At 24.5% G+C, this 12,500-nt stretch overlaps 3 protein-coding genes across 3 annotated transcripts in view; 1 reads left to right on the top strand and 2 right to left on the bottom strand.

The window, feature by feature from the left end:
• Window positions 1–366, bottom strand: part of cofE (hypothetical protein) — a gene marked incomplete at both ends in the record, with an annotated part of 495 nt that extends 129 nt beyond the window's left edge. Inside the window, 2 exons of the mRNA XM_634026.1 lie at window positions 1–56; window positions 144–366. The exon at window positions 1–56 is cut by the window's left edge and continues 129 nt beyond it. Coding sequence (XP_639118.1) covers window positions 1–56; window positions 144–366 — 279 coding nt within the window. The remainder of the gene's footprint in view (window positions 57–143) is intronic.
• A 303-nt stretch (window positions 367–669) lies between these two features.
• DDB_G0283369 (regulator of chromosome condensation domain-containing protein) lies at window positions 670–7,241 on the bottom strand (the record flags this gene model as incomplete). Its single annotated transcript, XM_634027.1, has 3 exons — window positions 670–1,076; window positions 1,178–6,394; window positions 6,614–7,241. The coding sequence occupies 3 exons, from the start codon at window positions 7,239–7,241 to the stop codon at window positions 670–672; spliced, it is 6,252 nt and encodes a 2,083-aa protein (XP_639119.1).
• A 664-nt stretch (window positions 7,242–7,905) lies between these two features.
• DDB_G0283381 (hypothetical protein) overlaps window positions 7,906–12,500 on the top strand; it is a gene marked incomplete at both ends in the record, with an annotated part of 5,816 nt that continues 1,221 nt past the window's right edge. The window contains 2 exons of the mRNA XM_634028.1: window positions 7,906–8,228; window positions 8,424–12,500. The exon at window positions 8,424–12,500 is cut by the window's right edge and continues 583 nt beyond it. Of these exons, the coding sequence (XP_639120.1) occupies window positions 7,906–8,228; window positions 8,424–12,500 (4,400 nt within the window). The remainder of the gene's footprint in view (window positions 8,229–8,423) is intronic.

Genomic DNA, 12,500 nt, shown 5'->3' on the forward strand with positions numbered 1-12,500 from the left:
GATTTTTGTTTCCACTGGACACCAAGAAATGAAAAAGATTTTATTTTTTTTATTTTCTATACAATTTTTTAAAAGAGGGTATAAATTTACATATATTTTTTTTTAGTTTTTTAAGAGGAGGAGAGGGGATTAATAACACAAACCTTTATTGTCCATATATGAGAAATCATAAACACCATATCTACAATCATCTTGGGGAAATTTATTTATATAGTCTTCAAATGATTCTCCATTGAAAGAATCTTCAAAAACTACTTCTTTAAAATCATCTGAAAATTTAATGATAATTCCTTTACTTATGTGTCCCAATATTAGTTCATTGTATTTGGTAATAACTTCATCATTAATCGAAGCACAACTATTCATATTTTATTATTCTATTATTCTATAAACTTTGAATATATGATAAATATATTGGAAAAAAAAAAAAAAAAAAAAAAAAAAAAAAAAAAAATCATATCTTGGATATTTAATAAAAATGATTGGCCAAAAAAAATAAATAAATAAAAAAAAAAAAAAAATAATTGAAAAAATAAATAAATAATAATATTTAGTTTTTAAATAAAAAATAACACTATGGTAAAAATAAATAATTTATTTGTTATATATTTTTTTTTAATATTTTTTTTTTTTTTATTATTATTAATATTATTGTTATTATTATTATTTTCAAGACAACTTAAATAATTTTAAAATATCTTTTTTAGTTTCATCATAATTATGAATATCTCTAATTGAATTGAATAAACAAACTGGACAAGATTGTGATATTGACTTCTTATTAAATTCTTGAGTTATATAATGCAATGTTTGAGAAGATGGAATTGATAGTTTTTGGAGTTCAGATTGAAAATCTGGTAATGTTGAACCAAAGAAATTTCTTTTACTAAAAAAGTGATTACATGTGAAAGCAATATCCTTTTCACCAATTAATGGAATATTCTTTGACGCTGTAAAACTTGAATAAATATCTTGATTTAATGTTGGTATTTCAATTTTACTTCTTTGTAATAAATTCTTTTCTAAATTTTCATTAATATTTTGCCATAAAATTTTATCTGATACTTTTTGTGATTCTTTTTTTTTTTTTTTTTTTTTTTAAAGAAAAGTTTTTTTGGTAAATAAAAAATTAATTTTTTTTTATACTTTTTTTTTGGAAAATAAAAAAAAAACTTACTCTTTTCAAGTTCAGATTGATTTTTCAAAGATTGTAAATAATTTTTTAAAGTTGAAATATAAAATATTGGTGAAAAATGTAAAATTAAAGGTAAATCAGAATTAAAATTAATTTGAATGACATTTGAGAGTAACTCTGAAAAGTAATCTATATTTGTAATTAAAAAGTTTTCTAATTCATTAATTGGTAAATTCTTTTTCTTAAAATAATTAAAAATCATTGAAATTAAATTATATTTTAATAATCTTTCTTCTTCTTTGTTTTGATTATTATTAGTATTTGTTGAATTGTTATTATTATTATTATTATTATTATTATTATTATTATTATTATTATTATTATTATTATTATTATTATTATTATTATTTGTTGTTGAATTATTATTACTATTATTATTAATAATATTATTACTTGATTGCAATTGATCTAAATTTTCAGAAGAAGATAATTTTTGAATAGTTTTTGGTGAATTTAAAGGTGGAGTTGTTGGTGGAGTTGTGCCATTTGAAGGAGTTGAAATATTTGAATTTGAATTTGAAGTTGTAGTTGAAGAAGAAATGGATAAAGGTAATTGTTGTAATTGTAATTGTCTTTGTTTATGAATGTATTCATAATCCTTTATGAAATAATTTGAAAGTAAACTAAATAATACAAATAATTCTTTATCCTTTTCAAAATTCTTTTTCTCCAATGATAGTAGTCTATATTCTAATGTTGAAATTGGGTCACCCAATATGTCATAGATTACAGCTGCTATGTCATAATTTTCAAATTGTTTAGCTTTATTTAGGATATGGAAAGGACGATAGGAATGAACATTAGATCTAAGAATGTCTTCAAGACCCTCTTGAGAATAACGTTGTTTCTTATTATCAGATTGTAAAGAACTTTGGTTGGCTTTTGAATCAGTTAGTGGAATTCTAATTGGTACCCAAGCATCATCAGTTTTTCCATTTCCAATTTGACCGAAATTACCATAACCCCAAACGTAAAGTGCACCATTCGAAGTGATCATAGCTGTGAAATCAGTACCACAACTTATATCAATTAAATTCAATGCATTTACACCTTTAATTGCAGTTGGAATTGGTTTATCAAAGAATGGTGATTTCAAATCACCACCTAATCCTAACTTACCATGTTCACCTGCACCACAAGCATAAATTGGTGATACTTGAGAATTTTCATTTAAACCTAATCTACCACTACGACCATTATTATTATCATTTGTTAAAGATGATGATGATGATGAATTTGAAGTTGAAGGAGCAAGGTCAATAAAATCGTTAACATCGTCATCATTACTTAATGAATTATTATTGAGATCACCAGGATAGGTTAAAGTGATAGTATGATTTAAACCACAAACTATTTTGCTAACATTCTTTTGAATGAAAAAGTCAACAACACGTGGAGTTGCTTCATTTTTATCGGAACCATGACCAAGTTTCATATGTTCACCTAAACCCCAACTATAGACATTTTTCAAATCGGTTGTTGCCATAGTATAGAAATGACCACAAGATATTTTAGTTACACCTTTCAAAGCTTCAATTAGACGTGGTCTTGCAATACTTTCATAATTTCCATGACCCAATTGACCTTGTTTACCTAAACCCCAACTATAGACTTCACCATTATCACTACAAATAACGGAATGACCAAAACCACATGCAATTTGAGTTATCTTACCACCACCATGTTGAATACCAACTATAGTATTCAATTCGATACGAGTTGGTATACTTTTACTAACGAATGAGCCATGACCCAATTGACCTTGATCACCATAGCCAAATGAATAAAGTTCACCAGATTTCTTTAAGACGATTGTATGAGCGAAACCTGCAGCTATAGCTTGTATCTTTTGACCTGATATATCTTCAATGATCTTTGGTCTATTTTGAGAGACAGATTTAGTACCATGACCTAATTGACCAAATTTATCTTGGCCCCAACTGTAAACTACATAATCCGAATCGACACAAATGCTATGTTCACCACCACATTCAACCATTATAATTGGTGATTTACCACGAAAGAATTCTAAACGTTTTGGTGTGGTTTGAATCTTACCAATATCTAAACCATGACCCAATTGACCCGATTGATTTTTACCCCAAGTAAAAAGTTCACCCGATTCACTAATCAATGCAACATGATCCCAACCACATGATACTTTAATAGCTCTCTTTTCATTCTTTAATGGTGGCATTGGACAAATCATTAATTCTGGATCTGGTTTTAATTTAATTGATTTAGAATGAATATTATCATCTTCACTATCCTCTGTATTTGTTGTTGTATTTGTTGTTGTTGAAATATCCGATTCATTATCTGGTATATCTTTTTGTTCATTTTCAATTTTATTATTTTGATGATGATGATGATGATGATGATGAGATTTATGATGACCATGATGATGACTATGATGATGATGACCATGTTTTTGACGACGTTGATAAACTAAATTGAGTAAGGTTATAATATAAAATTCAAAATATTCTTCATCTCTAATTGGAATTGATTCAGATTGTCTACCTGGTATACTATTATTTTCACCAAAATCATCATCAATTTGATTTGGATATTGAATTTGATTATCATTATTATTATTATTATTATTATTTAAATTGATATTATTATTTAAATTGCTATTATTATTATTATTATTATTGTTATTATTATTATTATTAATATTATAAATATTTAAATGTTGTTGTTGTTGTAATTGTTGTTGTTGTTTAATTTGATAAAGTTGTGAAATTGTTGGATTAGTTTTTGATAGTTTTGCATTTAATTGACCAGGTGGAGCAAATAATAATGGATCAAAAGTTTCAGCAATATCTAGTAATTCTTTCTCTTCCAAAAGGTTTAATATATGATATAATCTACGTAAATAACGTGGTATTGAATTTTGATCATCAATGATTAATTTAACTTGTAATTTTGGTGGTAAACAATCGAATATCATACCACCACTATGACTTTTTAATTCTAAACTATAGGCTGATTGGAGGAATGATATATTTTGAGAATCTAAATGTAATATATCAGTTTGAATCAACATTTGTAATGCAGTTGGCATTATTTTTCTACTATGTGCAACAGAGAAGAAATAATCTAATAAACCATTCTTTGATAATAACGATAGAGAATTGAAAACATCATAATCTTGATTGGTTGATAGAAAATGTTGAAATTCTGTATCCAATGATTTGAATTCCTTTCTTGAGGTTAATAATTTTTGAAGATAACATTGGAATAATATATCAGAGATTTTTTTACGATCCAATACATTGAATGCATCAGGTTGATGAAGTATTGCTTTCAAATGAGTCATAATGATATCCATACGACCAATCTCCAAGAATTTAAATACCAATTTATTTGTTCTAACACCCGATAGATAATAAAGATCCAATGCTCTACCATATTGACCCTGATCAAATTTAATATCTGCTGCAGTCTCATAGCAACTTAATAAATCCATACCAAATGTTTTACCCAATGCTTCACCATCACTCTTTTCTAAATTACATGATACCAATTCAAAGAATATCTCTTCTGGTGATCTCTTTTGTCTTAATTCATAAATTGCAAAATTAGTCCATAATGATACAGTTGGTAATTTAGTATATTTCATTGACTCTTCAATATTATCTATACCACCATATTGATATTGTTGTTGTTGCTGTTGTTGTAATAGCATTGATTGATAATAGCTACTATTACTATTGATAGTGAAATTATTATTGGTTTGATTATTTAATGATTTTGAAATACCTAAAATAACTTCACCTGGTGCCAATTGAAAAGTTTGCATAATTGATTGATTATTTATATATCTAGAATTACTTGCTGTACCTGCAACTAAATTTGATAATACTGATATATTTGATCTTTGAATTGCTTCATTGGAGCCTGGTGCCAATGTAGTTACAATCTCTGATACAATTGTTATATATTTTGTAAAGAAGAAATTGGTTGTATTTGGTGGTAATTGATAAACAAATAATGGATATTTGTTTAAATAAAGTGGTTCATAAATTTCAAGTTTTGATGTAGATTTTAAAAATGAAACAACTAAATTTTCATTATTATTATTATTATTATTATTATTACTATAGCTATAGTTATTATTATTATTATTATTATAAAAATTATTATAATTTGATGGTGATACATTATTATTTATTAACATACTACCACTACCAATTGGTTGTGGCGAAGTTGATGATGATGATGGTGATACATTGTTATTATTATTGTTATTACTATTTATATTTGTTTTTTGCACTAATAAAATTCTATCAAAAGGTATTCTATCAGTTTGAAATAAAGTTTTAATATTAAAATCTGATGGTCTTGATAATAGATTAGAATCATGACCATTTCTACCAATACTACTACTGCTACCACTATTATTACCACTACCAATACTACTACTACCACTATTACTAGATTGTGATTGATTACCTAATTGAATTATAGTTTCATAACGATGATGATCAATTTTTTGTTCAATTAATAATTGAAAATAACCATTTGATTTTGTGGCAATTAATAAAAAAGTTTCGCTATCACTTTGTACCATTTCAATCTTTTCAATTGAATGTTCAAATCTATGTTTATAGACAGAGTTATCAACCAAATTGACAAAGTAAATATTATTACTTGTTGTGGTTATAATTGCATAGTCTACAGAGTTTGAAGTTTTCCACCATAAACAATTTGATCCCATCGCTGTTTTCTTTGTTAATTGTGGTATTTTAAATTTTGATAATCCATGTGCATAACCACCACCACCACCACTCGTACTATTACCATTTGTCAAGTTATTTAAATTTGATTGACTAACAAAACCATTAGTCTCTTTTTCTTTATTTACATTTGATGATTTAAATAATCTGGTTGTTGATACCCAATTGGATAAACGATCAGTTTTATCTGTTGTTGATGGACGTGGTTGTTGTACTTGATTCAACTTATTATTATTACTGCTCTTGTTGTTCTCATCCATAAACCCAACTTTTTTACACATATCATAATAAATTGGAATCACTTTACATGATGTATCATTCAATAAACATAATAACCAAATTGCTGTTGGATCAAAACTCATTGATACTATCTTTTTACTTGGATCTTTATCCCATTTTAACCATTTATAAAATGGTACTTTACTTTGCCCAACATATCTAAATATTAAATAATCTAATAATAATAATAATAATAATAATAATAATAATAATAATAATAATAATAATAATAATTATTAATAATTTATAAAATATTATTATTATTATTATTATTATTATTATTATTATTATTATTATTATTATTATTATTATTATTATTATTATTATTATTATTATTATTATTATTATTATTATTATTATTATTATTATTATTATTATGTATGTAAGTATTTACCATTTGAACAATACATTGCAGTAAAAGTATGTTCATCACTACCACCTTGAGCTAATAATAGAATTGAAGTTGGTTGTTGTTGTTGTTGCAATTGTTGTTGTTGATAATATGGTGAATTTTGTGGAAGAACACCATACTTATTAAAATGATGTTCGTCACGACTTGATACAAAATGATCTGATAATGATTTCGATGATGAAGATGTAGATTTTTTTAATCCATTACTGTTATTGATATTATTGCTGCTACTATTAATAAATTGATTACTTGTATCATTCTTTCTATCTTGTGATGATTGTTGTGAATGATTATCAATTTGTTGTTGAGCACTATTAATTGAGAATACTTTATTCATTGAAAATAATTCATAATTTTGTGTAAATGATCCAATTTGAGGTGTACTAATTGAACCACCACCACCGCCACCGCCTCCTCCAACATTTATCTTGCTACTATTATTATTATTATTACCAATACTTGAATTAATATTATCATTAGATCTACCCATTATTGGTGATGCAGAGGTTGATGAATATGACGAAAATGGTGAATCGCTATTGTATTGGTATCCTCCACTATTTTTATTATAATTTGAATTGTTGTTTGACCATTTTCTTTGATTTGACATTATTATATCTATTATTATTATTAAACCCGATGTTTCTTTTTATGTTTAAACAAAAAAATAAAATACAAATTTTAAACAAAAAAAAAAAAAAAAAAAAAAAACTATACGGTTTCTTTTATTTTTTTTTTTTTTTTTTTTCCTATATTTTTTTTTATTGTTTTATAAACACGCACAATGAATAAATTAAAAAAAAAATAAAAAATAAAAAAATAAAAACAAAAATAAAAAAAACAAAAATAAAAAAAAAAATAAAAAAAAAAATATAAAATTTTTTAAAAATATAAAAATTTTTCTTTTGACTTTTCCTGTTTGTTTTTTAAATTTACATTTATATGATATTTTTTATAATAATTATAAAATATATTATAATAATAATAATAATAATAATAATAATAATAATAATAAAAGCAATAAAATAACAATAAACTATTTATATTAAAATAAATAAAATAAAAAATAAAATAAAATAATGAAAAATGGATTTTTTTGAAAAAAAAAAAAAAAAAAAAAAAATCACCCCTCTTTTTTTTAATTGAAAGCGCGCCTTTTTTTTTTTTTTTAAAAAAAAATAAAAATTGGAAAATTTTTTTTTTTTAATAAATATAATATTTTTTTGAACACAAAAAAACAAATAAATTGTATATATATATAAATAAGAACCAAAATGAGTAACAATAACTTATTCTCCAATGTATCAAAACAACTAAGTTCAAACAATGGAACTACAAATAATAATAATACTAATAATAATAATAATAAAGGATATAGTTCAAGATTTTCAATAGCGTCCACACTTCCAACCAATAAAAATTATAATCAAACCGAGAATTTAGATTTTCTCTCAAAAATGAGTAATACAAATAATAATAATAATAACAATAATAATAATGGTAATAATAATAATAATAACAATAATAATGTAAATAATATCAATGAAAATAATACAGTTAATATAAATCAAATTATTGATAATTCAAGTAGTGCTAGGTAAGACATCTTATATATACATATACATATATATATATACATATACATACATATATATATATATATATATATTTATGTATATATATATATATATATATACATACATATATATATATATATATATATATATATTTATGTATTTATTAAATAACTATTTTATTATGTTATCTAACTCACACACACATTCAATTACAGAAAAAGAAAGAATGTTAGAATGTCAATGGGAGGTAGAGTTAGTTTTGCAAATACAGTGGAAGTTAGATTATTTGAAAAGACACAACAAAATAATAGAAGGCCAAGTTTAAGAAATCCTTTTCCTTCTAATTTATCAAATACTGACTCTCAATCTTTAGAAACACCATCAAATACAACAACACCAAATCAAAATATAGTGGGAGTAGAAAATGAAAATGAAAATGAAAATAAAACAACTGATAGTATTGGTGCTTATACATTTAGTAGCATTAGTAGTATAAATAGTACAAATACATTATTTAGTAGTAATAGTGATAGTGGTAGTAGTGGTAATAATGATGATAAATTCTTTTTCAATAGAGATGACGATGAAAATGATAATAGCAATAATAGTAATAATAGTAATAATAATGAAGAACAAGATCAAAAAACAATGGATTTCACACAAACCTATGGTAAAATATTTGTACCTTTTATAAAGGATGAAACTCAACCACTTAGAATTCATGATGCATCAAATGATAGTGGTTTCACTGATGATGATAGTAATAGTAGTGGTAATAGTAGTGGAGGATCATTAGAACTAACGGAAAATGATGAACAAAGTTATTTAGATAGTTTACAAAATGATGATTCAAGAATCATTCAAACTCCATCATTACAAGCCATTTTAGAAGAAGCTGAATTCTTATTTTCAATTAAAAGTAAATCACCTTCAAAATCAAAAATTACTGAAATTAATAATAATAATAATAATAACAATAATGATGATGGAAATGAAAATAGTAATAAAAAAGAAGATAATGATATCATTGTAACTGATGATGATGATGATGATGATGATGATGATGATGATGATGATGATGATGATGATGAAAATGATGATGATAATAATAAAAGTAACTATAATAATAAATCAATTGCAGATATGGATATTTCAAGATACCAATCAACTATAAATTCACCAATTCATAAGAAATCACGTCAATTATTAGATAGTTCAGTCGTTGGTGATGGTAAATTAACATCACTTGAAGATCTTTTGAAAGAGGATACTGAAGTTTTAGATTTTGATGGTGCTAATGATTATAAACCACCACCACCATCAACAACAACACCAACAACAACACCAATGAAATCTTTATCAACACCACCATCTTCTTCTAAAATATTCCCAAGAATTTCAAATATTTTCCCAAATTCACCATTACCAAGTTTACAAAATCTAAGAAAGAAAAATAGTAATAGTGGTGGTAATAGTAGTGAAGATGAAATTTTAACAAATGGAGATTTAGGTGAAATCATTAAAAACTTTTCAACTCCAAAACTTAATCAACTTTATTCTGATGATCATAGTTTTGATGATCAAGATTTTAATATTGTAAATAATAATTATGATAAAACTGATGATGAAACTGATGATAATAATATTAAAAAATTAAACAATAATAATAATAATAATAATAATAAAGACAATCAGAAAGAAAGTGAAGAAGAAGAAGATAATGAAGAAGAAGATGAAGAAGAAGATGATGAAGAAGAAGAAGAAGAAGAAAATTATAATAATACAACAGTTGATAGATCAAGAATTTATCATCATAAGAATGGTACAGCAGGTATTGGTGGTAGATTAAAAGAATTAGTAGAAGATGATGAAGATGGTGATATTTATGATGCCGAACAAAGAGATATGACATTAACTTTAGCTTTTGATAAAATTATTGCAATGGCTAATAATAAAAATGATAATAATAATAATAATATTGAAAATAATAATCAATTATTTTCAAATAGTTTAACGACAACAACAACAACAACCAATGAAAATGATTATTTTATTGATGAGAATAATCAAGATCAAAAAGATATGACAATTACAAAATCATTTGGTAAAATATTAGAAATGTATAATCAAACACTTACTGATATGAAAGAAATGTCAATTTCAACTCAAAATATTGATAAACTTTTAGAGAATAATAATAATCATAATAATAATCATCATAAAGGTATTTGGGATAATGATAATATGATAGCAGATCCGAATATTACAAATAATCTTAGAGATTTATATGAAAATACTACAGTAACTCGTAATTTAAAAACTTTAGTACAAGGTAGAAAATCTATGATACCAATACCATCTTATTCAAAGGATAGGGATAATAATAATAATAATAATACTGGTACATTTAGATTCTCTGTTGCAAGAAATCCAATGACACCATCACATGGTGGTGCTGGTGGTCAAATGATACCAACCAATAGTGGTGGTAGTAATACAATGAATTTAAATAAAAAGCTATGGAATCCTCAAGCTGATGTAACTCATAATTTAAAGAGTCTATACACAAATAACACAACCACAATGAATTTTGGTAGATATTCAATTGCAAATCCATCAAATTATTATAATAACACAGCACCAATTAGCACTATTAAAAAGGATCAAGTTTTGGACATGTCATTCACTCAATCCTATGGAGTATTTTCAAAATATCAACCATTCTCAACTACTAAATCACCATTTGTTAATCCAAAATCTCATCAAAAACAACAACAACCACAACAACCACAACTTCCACAACCACAACAACAATTATTATTAGAATCAAGTGTTACTAGTATTAAAACTAATGAATCACATTATCCAAGTTCAAATGAAGATAGTTTAGATAATCCATTAATTGAATCAACTGCTTCAAACGTAACAATGGAACAACGTAACCTTTTATCAAATTTCATTCTACAACAACCACAACCACAACCACAATCAATACAACAACCACAACTACAACAACCACAACCACAACCACAACCACAATCAATACAACCACAACAACAATCACAACTTCAACAATCCCAATCAATACAAAAGCAACAACAATCTAATACTAACAAACAAGTTACACAAGAATTTAATTTAACATCAAGTCAAATTCAACAATCACAATATCAATCTACAATTGCCAATAATAATAATAATAATACTACAAATATATTAAGCACTAACAATAATTTTAATCAAACCACAAATACTAATAATTTTGGAACATCAATGGTTACTCGAATTCAAGAGATATCAACATCAACAAGAAAACAATATACACATTCACCTTCTTTAATTGAAAGCGATATTGGTTTTGACTATGGAAGAATTAATTTTGAACAAAAAGAAAAACAAATCAACACCATCACTAATAATAATAATAATAATAATATTAATAATAATAAAAATAATAATAATAATAATAATAATAATAATAATAATAATAATAATAATAATAATAATAATAATAATAATAATAATAATAACAACACTACAACTAACACTACTACAAGCAATAATAATACAAACAACAATATCAACAATACTGATAATATTCTTGCCAATGTTTTTGATAATAAAAAATTACCACAAAAGCAACAACAACAACAACAACACCAACAAAAACAACAACAACAACAACAAAATACAACTATAAATACACAAAAAATTACAATTCCAAATCATAGTAGTAATAATACACATACTACTAATATGCAACTTTATATTAATCATCCAATGGGTGAAATATCAGAGAATATTTATAATAGAGTTGGTGTTGAATATAATTCTTCATTTAAAGAGAGTCATATTAATTATCATCATCAACCAATATCTTCAATGGATTTAGAAGATCTTCAAGAGAAAATTGTTAATAATAATAATAATAATAGTCAAAATAGTATTAATCAAAATAATTCAATAATTGCAACTAATATACCAATTGTTGGATGTGGAATAATTAAAAAGATAACATTGCATGAATTCCTCAGTTTGGCACATTGTCAATTTTTAGAAGATAAAGCATCTAGACGTGATTCAATGATTGGTATGCAATTTACAAATGTATTAGACGATCAAGATGATAATACCAACAACAATAATAATAATAACAATGATATTGAATTTAAAAAGAGAATTAATAGTATTTATAATAATCAACGTCATTTAGTTATTTTAAAGAAAGGTTATGAAGAATTAAAAACTATGGTATCAAATATAAAAGAGAGTAATCGTATGGAAGAGGAGAA

This window comes from Dictyostelium discoideum (assembly GCF_000004695.1).
Source record: "Dictyostelium discoideum AX4 chromosome 4 chromosome, whole genome shotgun sequence".
Classification (NCBI taxonomy): domain Eukaryota; phylum Evosea; class Eumycetozoa; order Dictyosteliales; family Dictyosteliaceae; genus Dictyostelium; species Dictyostelium discoideum.